The sequence below is a fragment of the Pseudomyrmex gracilis genome, unplaced genomic scaffold, assembly GCF_002006095.1.
Source record: "Pseudomyrmex gracilis isolate BER0280 unplaced genomic scaffold, ASM200609v1 scaffold_0, whole genome shotgun sequence".
Lineage (NCBI taxonomy): Eukaryota > Metazoa > Arthropoda > Insecta > Hymenoptera > Formicidae > Pseudomyrmex > Pseudomyrmex gracilis.
In genome coordinates, this window is record NW_018020584.1 from 4,579,607 (window position 1) to 4,598,756 (window position 19,150).

At 36.5% G+C, this 19,150-nt stretch overlaps 4 protein-coding genes and 1 long non-coding RNA gene across 6 annotated transcripts in view; 2 read left to right on the plus strand and 3 right to left on the minus strand.

Annotated features, from left to right (window-relative positions):
- Positions 1-5,137, plus strand: part of LOC109864091 — a 7,373-nt gene extending 2,236 nt beyond the window's left edge. Inside the window, exons 2-6 of the mRNA XM_020444976.1 lie at positions 2,282-2,446; positions 3,038-3,275; positions 3,375-3,668; positions 3,787-4,086; positions 4,225-5,137. Coding sequence (XP_020300565.1) covers positions 2,282-2,446; positions 3,038-3,275; positions 3,375-3,668; positions 3,787-4,001 — 912 coding nt within the window. The 3' untranslated portion in view covers positions 4,002-4,086; positions 4,225-5,137. The remainder of the gene's footprint in view (positions 1-2,281; positions 2,447-3,037; positions 3,276-3,374; positions 3,669-3,786; positions 4,087-4,224) is intronic.
- A 1,428-nt stretch (positions 5,138-6,565) lies between these two features.
- LOC109862249 (cytochrome c oxidase assembly factor 5) lies at positions 6,566-7,564 on the minus strand. The gene is made up of 3 exons (XM_020442269.1): positions 7,377-7,564; positions 6,946-7,047; positions 6,566-6,812 (listed from the first exon to the last, which is right to left on the minus strand). Exons 1-3 carry the CDS (start codon positions 7,482-7,484, stop codon positions 6,771-6,773), a joined length of 252 nt encoding a protein of 83 aa, XP_020297858.1. The 5' UTR covers positions 7,485-7,564; the 3' UTR covers positions 6,566-6,770.
- A 229-nt stretch (positions 7,565-7,793) lies between these two features.
- Positions 7,794-9,211, plus strand: LOC109862137 (lysM and putative peptidoglycan-binding domain-containing protein 3). Of its 2 annotated transcripts, none has more exons than XM_020442117.1 (3): positions 7,794-7,884; positions 8,014-8,215; positions 8,294-9,211. In XM_020442117.1, exons 1-3 carry the CDS (start codon positions 7,835-7,837, stop codon positions 8,813-8,815), a joined length of 774 nt encoding a protein of 257 aa, XP_020297706.1. In that variant the 5' UTR covers positions 7,794-7,834; the 3' UTR covers positions 8,816-9,211. The 2 variants fall into 2 exon arrangements, with proteins under 2 accessions (XP_020297706.1, XP_020297775.1); XM_020442186.1 differs by having other exon boundaries at positions 7,798-7,884; positions 8,018-8,215.
- Positions 9,212-9,756: 545 nt separating this feature from the next.
- On the minus strand, positions 9,757-11,412 carry LOC109863671 (40S ribosomal protein S11). The gene is made up of 5 exons (XM_020444082.1): positions 11,304-11,412; positions 10,906-11,031; positions 10,378-10,583; positions 10,027-10,173; positions 9,757-9,904 (listed from the first exon to the last, which is right to left on the minus strand). The coding sequence occupies exons 1-4, from the start codon at positions 11,313-11,315 to the stop codon at positions 10,050-10,052; spliced, it is 468 nt and encodes a 155-aa protein (XP_020299671.1). The 5' UTR covers positions 11,316-11,412; the 3' UTR covers positions 9,757-9,904; positions 10,027-10,049.
- Positions 11,413-11,666: 254 nt separating this feature from the next.
- LOC109863676 lies at positions 11,667-15,773 on the minus strand. The gene is made up of 6 exons (XR_002251375.1): positions 15,596-15,773; positions 14,452-14,533; positions 13,815-14,086; positions 13,490-13,688; positions 11,839-11,965; positions 11,667-11,752 (listed from the first exon to the last, which is right to left on the minus strand). It is a non-coding gene; the product is annotated as an uncharacterized LOC109863676 (long non-coding RNA).
- Positions 15,774-19,150: the final 3,377 nt, after the last annotated feature.

Here is a 19,150-nt window from a genome sequence, read left to right on the forward strand (position 1 = left end):
TATATATTTATATATATTATACATATATAAAATATAGAAAGAATATATATATAAAATGATATATACTTGTATGTATACATATATATACGAGAGACTTGTAACGAACATCTCGTTACGCTTCTCACGTGATCGACAAGAACGTGCCACACGTGGCACGTAAACGCGGAAATTCGCGATTGAGGCATTGCTCTGCGGCTTTTACGATTCGACAAAGACCGCAGTGTCGTGTGACAAACTTTGACCTTTACAAATGTACGTACGTGCGTCGTAAGCATTCACCATTGTCGCACATACCCGACGCGCGGCGCGATTAAATATCAAAATGAAGGCACGCAACAGACGCTTTTCTTTCTGTTGCGTATCGACTGAACATATAAATACAGAAAACGCGTCCCCGCCGCGTGTGAATGCATGAGAATTGCATGCGTGCTGCAATATATGCGATGCAAAGGCTCGCGCGTTCCACACACGTATACAAATGAAACAATTCTCTAGCTGTATCTGTTAAAAATTCAATTTTCTTTGGTTTTATCTAAAAATAATACAAACGCGGATCGATATAAATTTACCGCACGCTTCCTCGTCTCTGTCGCGTACTGAATGAAAGAAACGCGATACACACAATTTAATATTTCCCCATGGAGTGTTATTATTGCACGGAACGGTCGCTCTATCCGATGTTCTAATTAATATAAACGCAACGACACGATGCTCCGTGTTCGGAGTTGCTGTTGCTTGAAAATGCCATACATACAGGATGGAATGTAATGCGGCAACATGTTGCGACGCGCGGAATATATCATGCGATATATGTAAACAACTTGTTGTCACTATCGAATCGAACTACTTTCTCATTTCAATTGTTGTTCGAAATAAACCGACTTGCATTCTTATTATTTAAAACCAACTAGCGAGCGTGAAACTCTCGGAAAGTGATGTGTAAAGACACAAACATGTCTCGCCGCGTGCGTGAAAACACAATGTATGAGTCGTCTTCGCAGTTACCTGCGTTTTTTATTCGACACACTATTTTTACACACTTAAACAACATGCAAATTGCTATCGACCGCGAAAGTTTTTGCTCGCATGTGTGCACTTCGCACAATACATTAACAATGTACGCGCAACTATTTTCCATGTATGTCGCCGTTGCAGTAATGTACCGAACTCAACGATATGTGGAAAATCTTAGCTGCAATTTGCGCGGTAAACTTTATAATCGCAAAATTAATTCAAGCAGATGTTTGTCAACTATATTGTGCGGTTTTTTTTTTTTTTTTACTTCTCTGTGGATTTTTTAAGAAAAATAAACACTCGGATAAATGATAAAAACTGTCTCTCTCTTTCTCCAAAAGAAAATGTCTATTTTATAAAAGACGACGTTTCGCGGCTACCGGTCGCAATGAAAAATTGCGGAGCGGTGTGATCAATCGCAATGTCGAGCGCGCTTGCAAAATTGACGTCCAACATAAACCGCGCTGCATCGCGCGCGCACGTGAACTATAAAACGTGAGGCCTACACGAGTGCCAAGGTTGGAACATCAAACGTTTACGATGGGAAAGTACCGACGGCGCAATGGTGACTCGCTCGTGTCTCAGACGCAAGTAGTAAGAGTCGAGTCCGAGTCGAACGGCGAAGCATATGTTGTACGTGTGAACGCCAGACCGTTCTTCTCTTTGCCTATATCTTCCTTACAGCCCCGTTTTCATTTTATTCGGGCACGTATTACCTTGACATCTTTACTATTGCCGTTATAAGCGTTATTTGCGCTATAGATACTATCCGCGCGTGTGAAACATACACACAGTGTCTCTCTCTCTTTCTCTCTCCGGCTTTTTCATCTTTAACTTCTTTGCAACCGTGTCTTGACTTACGGCCTCGTAAAACGATATCGATTCTCTCGAGTCTACAAATGCAAATGTTTTTATATGCGAAAAAGCGGGTTTTATATATTTTGTCTCTTTTGACGTTCTACTTGCAACAAATTTCTCGCATCGGATGATCGATGATCAAGAGAGAAAGAGAAATCGCGCGATCTCACGACACTTCTAAACGCGATTATAAACGATGTTTCATTTAATTAACGACTTTTAGTGCCGACATTGCGCACTTTGTGTCGGTTTTAACGTACTAGCACTATTATACAGAGATGTTAAATGTAATTGATGTGAAAAGCAACTTTGTCTCGCACGACATGTGACGCTCACACACATTTGTGTATAGTATTGCGAGCGTAACATACATCTGATAATATTCTCTAATTGCGTTACCTCTTTGTAGCAGGTGTCCTTCAGCGGCAATCGCGCTTCCGGTACTTACACACCCCTTGTGGTTTCCGGAAACAGTCCACCGCGAGGCGAACCGATCTCGTTGGCCACCTTGGACCGCGACTGTTTCATCATACCTCTCGCTTCACTCGAGCGTTTTTTACCAGCGGGTGTGCCAGTAAGTTATTTGACCTTACGTTTCAGTTTCGCGCTTGATGCGTTACACGCCACCGTACAAAGAAAATACCACAAGCTGCGTCCCCCATCGCGTTTGCCAAAACTGCAGTGGCCAAGGTATTGGCCTTAGATTCTCGCCGAGCTGCGACCTTGCGTCGCAGTCTAAACCGAATATCTAAAAATAGCATAAAGCACACCAGACGGCATAAAGCTAATAAATCTGCGATTCAGAGATGCGCGTTTAATAAAACGTGAATTGACACACACACACAACAAATATATAAAAAATTTGCTAGTCTGGTTTCTTGATAGCAAGAAAAATTTGTTTATTGAGATTTTTGTTTTGTCACCATTTTTTGTTTCGAAACTATTTTGTTGATGAAACAAAAATTCAGACTCAAAAAATTTTTCTCCCTGACCGTATAATAGCAAAACTTTCTCCGTGCACGCACATGTTCGACTGCACTCAACAAAGAAATTAACATAAATAACAATAACAGAATGTGCTATAACTATTTTTGACTAATATGTTGTTTCATTGGTTTTACTGTTAATGTTTCGCTGTATAAGATTCGATATTTTGTGCTCAAAGCATGCACCAGTCGCCGATAAAAAGAGACCGGGCAGTCCGCTGTCGGTTCTCGAGGTTGAGGACCCGAAGCAATGTGTTCTCGCGCATTTTATGACACCGTTAGAGCCTCTGGACCCTTTGGTCGAATCTCCAGTGTCTCGTCCGTTGGTGCTGCAACGCGACACCGCCGCGGAATTGGTCGCCGAGATAGCACCCACCGCGTCGCAAAGTATTTTACTCACAAATATGGAGAAGAACGGTACGTAGGATATCACTTTTGAATCGGCAGTCTATTCACTTACAAGTCTTTTCAAGATCGTGAATCAAGTTCTGAATTTCCCAAATGCGAACTTTTCAGCGGACTTCCCGTTCATCACGTATTATCTGATAAACAAGCAGAACACGGATCCGCTAGACTTTTACAACGAGGTTCAGTGCGCGGCCCTGCGTAAGTTCGACCCGCGAGATCTCAGATACGCGGCCAGTCACACGTTGGACCTGTTCAACGAGGTGGCGACCATCGCGAGACCACCGCTCGAACCGCCCGGTGGAAGACCGCCTATTCCATCCACCGGCTACATAGTATCGATTTTCAAGGTTTTCGAGGGCGACGACGGTCTCAAATTTGAACAAAATTGGCTCTACTGGACAGGTGAGTGTTTCCTCGCATTTTTTTTCTATTTTTTTTCTACGGTTATATTATCCAAAAAAATTGTTCTATTTTACGTAATGTAATTCTGATCGGTATTTTTGTCTCTCATGTGTCACAGGCGCGCGTATGATGTATCGATATCTGCCGAAATCGGTGGGTCTAAGACGCATCACGTTGCACAAATCGATGTCGCAGGGCGACAAGATGTATTTGCTGATCTGCGAGTGCTCCCAGTTGCAAGACAATCTGTCGGCCGCGGCGATACTTTTGCCGGCGCTACGTGCACGTCTCTGCGGCTACACCGGGCTCTATAGACCCTCGGTGTGTTTCTGATTCCTTACCCAGCTGCTGGAGTCTGCGTGGAGCATCGTTTCGAATCGCATCACGTGTACCTCCGCGGAAAAATCCAAGCGAAACGGTATCGTCGCATTTCTAATATTCTTTGTTCTAATTTTAAGTGCAAAAAAAAAAACACAATTGAAAGCAAATAAAAATAAGTTTTACTATCGATAAATATCGAAGATTTTTATTTTTAATATCAATTTTTTGATTGCAGAAACGTAACTGAAGTCTTAGCGGGTGCCAAGAAAAAAGATAATTTGCAAGACTCGGAGAATAATATCGTAAAACAAAAACGCTGCTGACGAACGAGACACTGTGATTTCTTATCGTACTATCTATATCATAAGGAGTGCAACTTCGTATACGCTTTAGATAAGTTTCGTCGAGAATCGACGGAACGGCCTGCATGCTCGACTAGATACGCCACTGGACCCTGTTTGTATTTTTCGACTTTACTATTTCGTTCATTGTGCAAAAAAAGTGAACGTCGCGGCAGTCGGGTCACCAAACGAGATAAAAGTTGGAAAAAAAAAAAAAAAAAAAACGAATTGAAACAAACCGAACAATAAAATTGTTACGTACGGAAAATGCTGTGAAATATACGTAATAAGAAAATATACGCATATAAGAAAAATTAAGTGTGTCCAAAATAATCCATTTAAGTATAAAAAGAATCTGCGACACTCAACTCCTCGGGAAAATGTAAAACGAGAGAAAAAAAAAACGTTTGGTCATCCTACGCAAGCGCATAACCGCAACACACATACTTTTATTACTCTTGATAACTAATAATCGCTATCTACATATCATACTCGATAAACTGTGATATTCGAGCGAGCGGCGTACATATATCACAAAAACGGGATTATCCCTCTCGGAAAATCTACTCTTGTAAAATGCTACTCTTGAAATCAAATTTAGGTGACTTAGGCACACACAAAGTAGCAGAAACTTTCGAAGGCCGACGCGGTAGAAACGTACATATATAAACTTCAAGTCTTTTATCGATTATCTTCATATTTGATATTGTATATCAGTATACAATCAGTATACGCGAATGTTATTGACTCGCTCGTGGAATCTGATGCGAATGTAGGTAAATTGCAATCTTAAAAAAAAAAAAAAACGCAAATATACATAAATCTCGATACGCCGGTTCGAACATTCTTCTTTTTTGTCACACACGAAAGAGACATTTCGATGAATTTTGTTGCACAAAAATGTTGTTTCTGAACAGACACACCGAGCACAAATATTAAAAATAATACTTTTAGAGTTACGATAATGTATTTTTTTTTTTTTTTTAAATTGCGTTACGACAATTACTTATCGGTAAAATTTTACCTTTTACGTAAAACAAATAGAGATGATCAAATTTACGAGTTTGTATTTTATCCGCACTTGACCCGAAAGTTCTCACACGTGGAAAAGAAGAAAAAATAAAAAAAGGCGTGCGCGGGAAAAACTTGTGCAGATCCCACTTTTTTCTAGGTGCCTATAGCCATTTTAGAAAGTGGAGAGGAGTAGCGTGAGTTGGCATTGTAGTACAAACAAAATCGTATAGCCAATATACGCTTGTTGCATACAGACAATAGCTAGGGTGATTACGCAGGCGTAATTGCCGACCGGTAGATTTGTAATAAAACACTCCTCCCCCGACCCGTGTAACGTTGGCGTTTGCTTATCGTACGTCCCCGAAATTCGTATTCGCTGAACACAAAGTGGAACAAAAAAAAATGATGCTCTTAATTATAAGAAAAAAAAGCGGGATGTGAGAAAAGTTCGCGATTTTACTCTGTGATGATCGTATCGCGCGTATCATGTTCGATACCATGTTCACGTTCATTTATGCGATGAAAAAAAAGAAAAAAAAAAACGCAGCTGTGAGATATTAAACCAGTCAGTCAATCGTGTCCAGTCTACGATCTTATCAAGAGATAAAATATTAATTAAACCAATCAAATATTTGACTAAGTTTGCATTCGCACATTTGTTAAGTTATATGCTGAAAGTATGTTTTAACTTCTCACGCGGTACATGTGCAAAAAAAAATTTTTAAATGTGATATCGTTTCAAGACAAGAGACTGGACACATCTGTTAACCCTTTCAGTATTAAGTACATGTACACACTTGAAATATATTCTCTCTCAATAGTTTTTAAACTTATTTGACCACAGAAATAGTTTTTCTCGTGAAAAAAAGAAATCTTGATCTCTGGTCTTTGTAACACAAGGGTGTACCTACCTACGAAAGGGTTAAGAACGACCGCTTTTGTTTCTCGAGAAGAGAAAAACGCGGCGTCTCTCATTTGTCTACAAAAGAAACTTTCGCTCTGCACAGACAAATATGCCTCTTCAAAGCAACTTTGCGACTGTACAAAGCGTCGTATCTCTCGTTGTCAGAACGCGGCAACGAGCTTGCCTCTCAACAAAAAAAAAAAAATCTCTTTGGAAATTTGTACCGCGACTCGCGTACAAATGCGATGAATTGTACGATATACATTGCTACTCTTCGCAAGTACGATAAAATTTATTAAAATCATGTACAACGAATATGATGAATAATAATAAATCACTTCTAATATTAAAAACTGCTTACAGCATGTATCTTTCCTTCCTTACAATTACGCACATCTTTCTGCGGATCGTATTCACAGAGATATTTCGTTATGAAATATCTAATACAAAAAATACACTTTTCAAGAATATACATATATATATATATATACATAATAACACAATTTTAGTCACATTATTGAACTAATATCCTTTCGGACCTCTAAATCGCCGTCTGCCGTCGATCTGTAAAGAAAGTCAAAGCGATATTCTCATGTAAATTATGTGTTTTTACGCACACACTTTCTGTCCCCTTCAGAAAAAGAAATGCACTTCGTTTAAAATTCACTTTTTAGTTGAAATTTTTATATGTACTCACTAGAGAATGTTTACATTCGAAGAAGGTATTGCGCAAGGCGTAACATTGTTGAGGTACAGTTCCATCTTGCAAAAGCAGGCACTCTCTGGGGCTACGTTTGTGCTGCAACACAAAAAATACTCCCTGTAAAAATTTCTTCTCTCTTTTATATTAATAGATCGGACAATGTCTCTCTTGCGCACAATATTTTTTTCTATATTAAATTTCCTATACGTACACAAAACCAATTCACAAGTCAGAGCATGTGAAATCAATGTATGCAAAAATAAGATATTATCTTTAGATAACATACACTGTCGAGAGAAACAAATAAACCTATCACGTGCTATAATACGCATTATTCGTCGTAAAAGTACTACTTATGCATGCATAGCGAACAAGAACGTGAACTTGTTAGGTTATAGCGCGGTAGCGGATTTGTCTTCACTCACAATTTTACAGCAATCACTTTCCAGCAAACAGATCTTTAGATCCGCGCGAATATTGGCACACCGACTTTTATCCTTCAGCGCTTCGCCTTCTTCCGAAAACTGCATCATTTTGAACAGCAATCGATGTTGACAGTGAGCTAACTTCACATAATATGTCTCTAACTGCGCGTCTGATATTCACTGCCAGTACTAAACATCTATACTTCAAGTCACGTGTGCTATAGATTTCCAGTATTGGCAGTGAATATCAAAACGTAGTCTCTGTTTGTGTTTTGTAGCAGAACAACAACTGAAAACAACTAACCTAATTTACCCTAACCTCATCCGTCATGTACGCATCCATCTGTCATCGTATCTACTGAGAAACAAAACAAATTTTTTTATGTTCTTATGTGATACAAAACACGTATGAACAACAAACGTTCTTGTTAGATAGACGGTGATATCATGATCAGATTATGCCGCAGAAACTAATGAATCCCATGTTCGAGGAACAAAGAAGCGTTAGGTAATTTTAGTTTGAGGTTAACTGCCAAACTGATACTTAACGTATCGTCGTCCTAAACAAGGCGCAACATTTTATTAAATAGATTACATAACACAATTACTTTTTAACGAGTAGATATAATTTCGTTAGGCAGATGATTTATCAACGAGGAAGGGAAGGTTCTCCTCATTATATTTTCTTACATTCGGATGACGAAAGTAGTGGAGACGATGATAGCATCTCGCTGCAAAATATCAAACGATCCACGTCTGGTCGCAGAATCGAGGTGATTAATGTGCAAGTAAGTCCTGAGGATACCCTGCAGGCATTGGCTCTACGATACAGATGTACGGTAAGTAACAAATACATGAGATGTAATTATGTATAAACTACATATCTTTATAGACTCAATTTTTTCATGCAATTTCAGATATCCGAGTTGAAGAGAATTAATAAAATCGACAAGGAAAATGAAATATACGCTAAGCCTTATATTAAGGTTCCTGTACAACCTTTTTCTCTTTTAACTGAAGCATTATCTGAAAAACAAGGTTATACTGTCATCTCATCTGCACAATGTGGTCAAGCATCTGCGGAAAGTGACGAACAATTGATTGACTTAAGCACTGCGTCTAAAAGTACAGAAACTCCAGCTAAAGAAATTAATACTATTATATTGAACTCGGTATGTGAACCTTTGTCCTCCTACAACAGTGCCAATTTATCCGAAGTTTCCCACACAGAGCACGATTACTTGCTTAGTGATACGGAAACCACTGAAATAGTAGAGCCTTGTGAAACAGACATATTTCAGTGTTCCGGAGACAATTGGGGTTTGTCTTGGAAGCAGCTCCTTCTATTTTCATTGTTATTAAGTTTTGCCGGACCCATTATATATATACTCTACATTGCTGAATATGCGGTTAAAACAAATGTAACTGTGAGTGATTGATTGTATTTTATGTAGAGACAAAAGTTTGTTATAAGATAAGAAGATATATTTTCATGTAGATATATATATATATATAAATTTGAAAATTACATATATGTATGTGTGTATACATTAAGAATCAAGTGCTGTGATTGTTGAAGAAATAATCATTAAGAAAGTCATATATCTACATGTATTATTACAAATTCCAAAGACAAATTACAAATGATTGCATATTTATATCAAAAATATATTTTCTTATCTTATTTTTTTATATTATAATGGAATAATTTTTATGTACAAGAGACTTTAGGTCCGCATCTTTTTATACATTGTGAGTGAGAGTTTTTATTATAGAAAAGTATAATTTATATATTAGAAGTATATAATATAGTTATATATTTATGTGGAGCATAAGTATCACAATAATATGACAATATTTTTAATAGATTTTAATATAAATTGTTTTTATTATAAATTTAATGAGATAATTCTTTCCATAAAAAATTGTTGTAGCAAATAATGATAATAATAATAATAATACTAAATTTGTGACAATGAAATAATTTGAGATACTAGTGAAGGAAAACAATATAAAAAGTTTTGACTATAAAAATACTATTATAATTATGAACCGTCCATTATTAGTCAAAATTATAATTTTATTATAAGCAACATTTTAAATCATTTTATATTCACTATTACTATAATTTGTGTATATTTGTTTCTATCATCAGTAAAACTTTGACAATAGCATTTGCCAAATTGCATATAATAAATAGGTAAAATACTCTTTTGTATATCTTAAATTCTTGTTATAAAATGAATAAAATATATTTTTACAAATTGAGTGTAAAGGCTATATTTAATTATTTTCGATAGTTATTGACTGTATTATACGGAATTGTTTTACATGTTAAAACCATGATAGTAAAAGGATAGTATTAATTATAAGTAATCGATAGTTTTACAGAAAGTACTTTATTTCCTTCATTTTCACAGAATGTGAAAGTTACAACACACATAACCGTACCACTTTTTTTACAGTTACATGACTTGTAAGCTTTCACAAGTTTTTCTTACCTTAACATTTGTCAAATTTTAACAAATCTGTAAAAATTATCCAACAAAGTAATGTGAGATATTAACACACCTTTTTTGTTTTTTAATTTAATTTAATTTAGTTTACATCACTAGTAACATCATAGACGTAAGAAACGTTAGATACGTACAAACCATTGCCACGAAAGTAGATTCAGAACTTCTTGAAACTTTTCTTTGATCCTGTTCCCTTTGAAACCTTCAATACATTAAATCTCACAGTTTTGCTCAAAGGTCTGCATTCTCCAATAGTGACTACATCACCAATCTCTACGTCCCTAGGATTACAACAAAAAATACAAGATTTACAAATACTAAAACCAACTAAATGTTGTTGCATATGTTTAACATTTTGTTATTCAGAAAAAATATGATATCATCAAGGTATATCTGTAGACCATCGTGATAAAAAGTATACATCATAAAAAATAAGAATCTGAGTTTAAAAACCAATTTTAAAAAAGAATTTATTTTCTATATACCTAAAGCAAGGGCTGAGATGGACACTCATGTTACGATGACGCTTCTCAAATCGATTGTACTTTCTAATATAATGCAGATAATCCCTGCGTATAACTATAGTACGTTGCATCTTCATTTTTTGTACAACACCAGTGAGAATACGTCCTCTAATTGAGACGTTGCCCGTGAAGGGACATTTCTTATCAATGTAGGTTCCTTCGAGAGCCTGCGAAGAGTCAAAAGCAAAAATTAAATAAAAACATTTGCATGTTATGCAATATATTTTCAATTCTACTAAAACAGAAATGTAAAAAGTTCAGTACGTGATAAAATAGTATCTTCACTGTATGATCAGAAGACCGTCGTTGTTATCATCATTTACAATTATTTATTTTTCTATTTAATAGCACTTTTTAAATACGCAGATATATGACTTTAAATTTTGACAAATTTATTTGTTTCTCGAAAAACTATCGTCAAAAATTTAGCCAACAAAATTTAAAGTAGTAAAGTGAGTGACCAAACGACCGAATTAAACTTGTACTTACTTCGCGGGGCGTCTTGAAACCAAGTCCGACATTACGGCTGTATCTCATAGGCTTCCTGCGCTTCGGGCCCAGACCTTTCTTACGATTAAGAAAGATCGTCGGTTGCTTTTGGAAAGCACGCTCGGTCTACAAACAAAAAATCGTGTTTGAATTACGCATCATTTTATCTAAAACGACAAAATAAATTCCGGAGAATACGGACACGTGCGCTACTTAACCGCTATAGCGAACCTAACCCAACTCTCGTATGCGATTTCAGTCGGACTCTTTACGCGCGTTTTTTGTTCATCAAACGCTAATAATAACTAACTGTCGCGAAAACAAAACACGATTTCACAAACTAACATCGTCGCGTACGTGATATTCGACTTACTAATATCACAGAATTGCACACGTACCTGATCAGCCATCTTGATCAACGGAGAGAACAGAATAGAAAGACCAACGCGCTCAGAAAATGCGGAAAAGCGTTGCTAGCAGTGATGCCACCAATAAGTTACGCGAGTCATAGTAGCCAACCTAGAAACTATATTCTCTTGAAAGTCAATGTGATCTATCGATATCGGAGTTCGATACACGATTTGAATTGTGGTTGGTTCGCTGCTTCGACAAATTCAAAAACATCGAGAATCGCAATTTATCTCCTTGATAGTTCGTTTCGTAGATATTTCTGATATTGAAATCTATAGCACATGTTACGTGAAGTATAGATTTATGTTAATATATATTATATGTATAATTACAAAAAAACTTTTAATTTGCTCATATATATACTTTATTTTACAATTATCTATCACATACTGCTATATATGTACATTCATTGTTGTCGCGCCAAGGATATAGAGTTCTGAAAATATATAACAATATATAAATTATTTGATATATAAATATTTATATATATTTGATAAATAACGATATATAAATAATTCCTACCTCAAGTTATCGACACGCTATTCAAATTTTTTGAGTGCATAATAGCAGTACTAACAGCATGCTTGTATAGAAACTGTTTTATATTTGCAATCAAACTATCCAAATTGTCTTTGTTGTCTTTCATGATCTATTATACATCAAAACTCTATTACATATGTGTAATACTAATAATATTTTGCAATCAATTCCGTTTGGAAATATGGAGTCAATGGAAATCAATTCCGTAAAGTTAGAGTAAAGTTAAGGAAGATGCAATAATTTGTTGAGTGTTTTAGCAAGTAAAAAAACATACAATTGTGTAGTTCGGTCATATCAGTTAAAAGTACTAGTTCTTGTCTGATCACATACAATTGTGTAATCGCTGTACAGTTTGAACTTGTTTATATTCACATAAAAGATAAACGTTTATAACGTATAACGTATAAAAATTAATAAAAATATTGAAAATATAACATCATGTGAATATTGGTAAAATGCTACTGGATAAAGTGTCTAATTGATATAAGATGTTGCTGCTTTTCTCGGTTATGAGTCGTATTATCTTTTCAATCTTATTAAATTATTATTATTATTATTTTAAATATATTTTTATATTTTATTTTTAAATTTTATTCTTTAATTTGATGTGTTTATTATAGATTTTTTTATACAAGGTTCTTCAGAAATAGGTGGCCAAACTTTGGTATTCTACTCTCCCTAAGGATAAAAAAAAGGTCATATAGGTTCGGAAACTCTTTTTTTTCTAGATTTAAACGCTTTTTATTCGTGGGAGAATATTTTAAAAATACTTGTAACTTACTTAAAGAAATTGCTGAAAATGACTTTCTACGACACAAGCTGTTTTCAATAATAGAATGACTTGCTCTACCACAATATTTACTAAAAGAAAAAGTTACAGTTCTCGTAATTCTGCGTGTGATACCTATCCATGTAAAATTCGTAGTAAACAAAAAGCGTTTGTATCTCGAAAAAGAAGAGTTTCCGAACTCCTATGTTTATATGATCGTTTTTTATCCTTAGGAAAAGTAGAATATGATGCCAAAGTTAGGCTACTTACTTCGAAGCACTCTGTGTATCAATATATGAATATTATCATTATTAATTGTAGTTATTTATTATTTTTAATTTTTAACGTTTTTGTATTAATTTTTACATATTTATTTATACTTTTTATTATTTTTCAATTTTAAGTTTTTTTATTTTATATTAGTTTTGATCACGACAATCTTGCAGTTTCTTTACTCAATGTACTAATGTGAATGTGAATGCACCAAGTGTTATCTTTATCTATTTTTTCAATTATTAGATGTTATATGTAAATTTACATATTTGTATAACGACAGTAAGTTTTAGTTGCAATATTACTCATTTATTCATTATAAAACATAGCTTCATAACATTTAATTATGAAACTATGTTTATTTATTTGTTAGCAAAGCATTCAATCTCAGATTTTAGCTACAAAGCACAAAATGTTAACAAAGCAGTTACTTTACAGAGATAAAACACATAAATGTTAATTTTCAGGTACGAGCTCTGGCATCTTCCTTTACTTTACTTTACATAATAGTTAATCTACTGTACTAAGTGACTGCAATTGTATATGAAGTTCCAACGTGACAACACATTGCTGCTGCTCTTTTGACAATACCTGTTTTTGACAATTCGATTTTGATAATTCAATTTTGTTTATAAAATTGTTTTTCGTGTTCTGCAGCTTCTTTGCTATTAAGAAGTTGTTCTCGCATATCTGGTAAAGTTTCCGAATTGTCGTAAAGTTATAATAATAACATTGACTTGTATTTTGACACATTCTACATTTTGCTTCTACGAGACAGGTTGAATATGTGCTAAAAATATAAAACAAAAATAAATAATACAGAGAGAAAACAATTATGTATAATTTTATATATTTCTTTCAATAATTATGTTCAGAAACTCAACAGTTACACAACGATTGAGAGATTATCACTTACGATTTGATCATATCGTCATACTTTTGGGACCCTAGCAGGTTTTTAAAAATAATTCTATCACAATTGATCATCTTTCAATCGTTGTATAACTGTTGAGTTTTCTGTATGTAATCAACTTTAATGGAAATTGACAAAATTTTTGGTTTAGTTATTGACAATTATAAGTGATTACATCTTCATATTAATAGCTGTTTTACGTTTACAACAAAAACACTTAGTTATTACGATGTGAACGGAGCAATTATCTTTTTCGTCTGTCCTCCGACACATATCTGTAACACACAAAAACTATTGATTTTCATTCGCGATTATATTATTTAATTAAATTAATCAAAATAGACCCGCACAGCCTTAAACCACTGATTAAAGGTAGTAAATATAATATACAATTTAAATAAGGTGAACGTTTCGATCATTTATTTTGATCATCCTCAGCACCACTTTAAAATATCAAAGTCATTGCCGATTGTCAACATGTGAGAGAAGTCACGCCGAGAAAGCACAAGACAACAACATTGTTAAATTGAATAGTCTGTGCCTCGGTATTTGTGAAAAATTGGTTAATTAGTCACGAAGTCATTGAGTTCTCTCACACCGATCACACGCGGCTATTTAATTAAAGTCAGAATATCCTTACCTTTAATATAAAAACATATTGCTTGATTTTCGATGATTGATTTTTTCCGAAGCGGAGTTTCAATTCGTATCGATCGAAAACGCTACAAATTATAAGAATTTTTTAATTATAGAAAACTCTCTTTGCTGATCTCTCTCTCTCTCTCTCTCTCTCTCTCTCTCTCCTTTGTACATATATACACACAAGTATGTATAACAAGCACAGAAATACATCAAGATTTCTTCTTTTAGATCACCTAATGTATTCGATTGCTATTTTTCCCCAATTTTCTCGTGACTCCGCAATTTTTGCGTACATATATCATAACGTATAAGAGAGATCCAATCATTTCTCTACTCATTTCTATACTGCGTCTCATTTGAGAAGGGAAGTTTTATTGTGCATAGGAGAAGAAAAGCGAGAAAAGTGGGAATAGCGTTGCGTGCGAAATTAGTGGAATATTTGCTGACAGCCAATGGCTGTGGAGTGGGAAAACTTTAGTACGCGAGATGACGAGGACAAGTTTTTGTCCTTCCGAGATTTCTCTTCTCAAATTGAACGCAGTATATAGAAGATTTTGCAGGATAACGAGTGTTATTAGTATATTTTACATTATTATATATATACATGTAATAATGATTGGTTTATATTGTATAAATATATTGAGATATTAAGAAATATATACGTTTTGACAGAGTTTTACGTATTTATTCATATAGCAGGTATTTTTTTACAACACATACTTATTCTTTTTACATATTTTTTACATATTTATCCTTTTATAGTTTCATAATCAATTTCTTTTAGAATCAATGTCAACTATGAAAAGATAGTAGATTGTGTTCGGAGAGCAGCATACTATTGCATCATTCTATTTTGTTTTATATCTAATGAGCAATAAGAATAGAATGATGCAATAATGAAGCGCGCTCCTCGAACACAGCTCTACTGATAAGTTATGTAAAATAACTGTCTTGCGCTCTGACAATAAAATAAAAAATACTGTTCCAGCTATATATTTATATATACAATCGACACTGTATAACACTGCATCACAAAGTGAACTGTGTTTCCGTTGCTGGAAACACAGTTCTAAACTGTAAGAGATGATAAAATCTCACTTTAAGGGAAGACCGGGCACGCGACAAGTAGATACGATACTCACTTTCCGTTGAAGCCGGCACAGGAGAAAGGATTGTGTGACAGGCACTAAATAACACTGACTGTATGCTGATTCTTATTATATAAATGTAACAACGGTTTATTATACGATACACAACTGAATATAATGAAAGAGTGAGAATACTAAGACTGTACAAAGTAATTTATGTGCTAAACGCAGCGGTCGGAGCGTCTCTGCTTCGCTACGTAGCGAACACGTGGACTTCGCTGGCCGTTTTTTGCCTGTTTTCGACAAATGACACCAGCTGATTGGATATCGCCGACAGCGTGCTGCTTACGTCGGTTACGCCGTACGTATTGGATACGCCGGCAACGCAAACAATTATCTAAATCTATCTTATGCCTTACAAAGCTGAATGCTTCAATGGTTTTATACTATGTACTACTCGACCAGAACAAAGATGGAAATTTATTAATAATGTGACCAGTCACCACCAGCGTCGATGATTGCCTGACATCTCCGAGGCATACTGTTGACCAAAGTAGTGGCGTATTTTCGACAAAGATCTCCAAATCTGACGAATTTCGCGAGATAACTGCTTCGAAGTGTACGTGCGTTTTTCACGAAGCTTGTGTTTAATGTGTGTCCATGCGTTTTCGATAGGATTTGCGTCGTCGACTGTGGGAGCTATCCAGCTACGTACACAGGCGACACTGTGTGTAACACAGTGTTCACTAGTGTGAGTGAGACACACTGATATGCTCTTTCTCACACTAATGGGCACTGTGTTACACACAGAGTCACATGATTTCGATCCAATAAGAGCACAGAAGCAAACACTGAAAAGTTGTCAGGGATTACATAATCCCCTGGAGATCGATTTTATATGTTGAAAAAACGAGATAAAAATAACAAAAATCCAAAAATTTACTAAATTTTTTTAACATAGTATAAGATATAGTATAAGATTGTAGATATTCTATGAATATTTGTTCACTCTTTTTTGTAATTTTCAGCTTGTTGAATTTTCACCTAATGAATTGTTTCTTTTGCATGACTTTTCCTTTTTATTTCTCGTTGACAAATTCGCTCTTGCAAATACAAATTGGGTTCAAATTGCGCTTGCAGAAGACATTGCGACGTTATAGCAAAATAACGGCCGACCAAAGAGCAAAAATACATTGCGGTTGCATTGTACTGCGGTTGCTCGCGCCAGACGCAATTTCAGCTTTTATGATCTTTCGACATGACAAGTGCGAAAATATTGCTGTCTATACCGCATGCGATTTTTTGCCGTATTATCCGCGCAAAGCGCATCGCCGCGCACAAAAGTGTATCTATAAAAAAAAAGTATCGCTAACTCAATGTAGTTTTGCCGAGACACCGCGATTGTTCTCTCGCGTTCGTTCAAATTTCTTTCCACGTGATTAATCTTAAATATGTATGTGTCACGTTGAGGGAGACGCGCGTTGTGAACCAAACGTGTGTGCTTTCTTGAAGCATTTTTCTTGAAGTTGAAAAAGCGCGTTTGCTTTTCCTCGCTTGTACGATTCAACTTCTCACCTATATCAAGAATTTTTGTGATTGATAATTGAACGTGACGAGCGCAGCCTTGCAAAGGAAGCAATCAATACCGTTATTACACGCGGAATCGCCGTATTAATGCCGTTTTGCGAAAGAAATGGAAAAATACCTCGAAGACGGATCTGATTTATACAACGTGGAGTAATGTGGCGAAACGCAAGCTAATTATTGTAGCTGTATACCTCGCGAGTACACACTGATCACTGTCAGGTTAAGCCAATACGAGATTCTTAGAGGCAATTATCGCGCGATTATTATTGAGCTAACTGCGTGAACAAGTCAACGACGCCCCCGGGCGCGTTTTCTACACCATCGCGCGCACCTCAGGATCTATAAAGTCTTATGATATTCGGGCTGTAAACCGTGTCCGCGCTTTAATTGTTGCTAACAACGTCCTTCTTCGGGATGTAATTCGCGTCCGTTAAGATTCCTCGCAACAGCCACTTTCCCACGGACAACTCGCATTACATTGTCGCTGCGTTTTTTCCCCAATCGGGAGTTCATTACTCGCGCTATATGACGACGTTAAGAGCGATATTACTTTTAAGAGTGCGCATGACAACGTCGGTTTTCATAATATTAACACATTTCACTTCTGATGCATTTTTTGAACAGTGTTTTTTTTTTATTTGATTCAGAACATTAACACAGGCGATTAAATCGTTCGCTCGTAACGCGAGTGAATAGTATTCGAATAATGTGATAGGCGAGACCGTATCTCGTTGCTAATTAATCTAACGTTCAGGTCTTGACGTTGAGGATCGCGCGTATGGTTAACAAACACTTTCGATTAGGAACTAATTCCGCCTTTATAAGGCGCGCGTTCGCGCGCGGTTAAGTAACACCGAGAAGTTATTAACATTCTTATGATTTTTCAACGCGCAAGCCGCTAACGCGCGCGTTCCATTTTATTGATAGCAATGATTCATGTCCTGCGATAACTAATATCGCGCACGGTAATTAGAGATCCGCGAGGTCGTAACGCGAATCCGTCATTGCCGTCACTTCTTCCAATGGACGATCTACGAGCGCAGGAAGAGGCATCCTCTCGCTCTTCTCGAGACCACCTGCAATTAACTGTGATTGAACTTTCATTGCTCATTGAGCGCCGCGCGCTGAAGCTGCTCATCCTCCCTCTCTTTCTCTTTCTCGTGTGCGAGATTGTGTTTATTTTACTTAACAGCTCGGACATTTTTCTCAAGAGCGCGATAGATGGCGACGTCATCAACGTTTGCAAAAAGAATCACCCAGAGCGAGCTTTGCAAAATTTCTTTGAAAAATTCCGTTTTTTTAATCATTCTTGCGCGTAAAATTAACGAATCGAGCGCCGAGAAAAAATACAATTGTCCGTTGGTTACGACGAGCGCGCGTATCGATGATGGTCGTAAACCATCTCCGTTCGCGGTCGTGAAACAAGAAATAATTATTACCGACACGTATACGTGCTCCCATTTCGTTTCCGAGGCTACTCGAGAAAGAAAGAGAGAGAGAGAGAGAGAGAACGGCGCGATGCCGCGGGAAAAATGCGCGTCCGCAGACTCATCGTACGCTCCGTTACACGATCGCTCATCTTTTTCGTGCTCGTAACCGGTCTTACGTCACGGAGGAGGCGGTGTACGTCTTCCGCGGAATTACGAGTAACCATCGGGCTACGTGCAAACGTGACACGGGGTATATCACTCCGTCTCTTGTGTATGCGAGATTCTCTCCTCTCTCATCCCTCTTTCCGGGATCCGCTTCTTTTTTCTTCCTCGACCGCGAGCGTCCGCGTCACGCAGGAAATTTAATTTTCGACGATGTTGTCCACTAGCGGCGACGCGACGGGAACGACGACGTCCTTCCGCGAAACGATGACTCGACTGTATTATGCGCCACCAAAGGGATATTAAACGCGCGCGGCCGCGAGAACCAGAACGCCGGGATGCGCTTCCCGTAGCGTGATTTCTGTCGAAGTCTGTAATTAGTAGCAACAGGCGCGCCAGGAATAGTAACAACACGATGTCTACTTTGTAG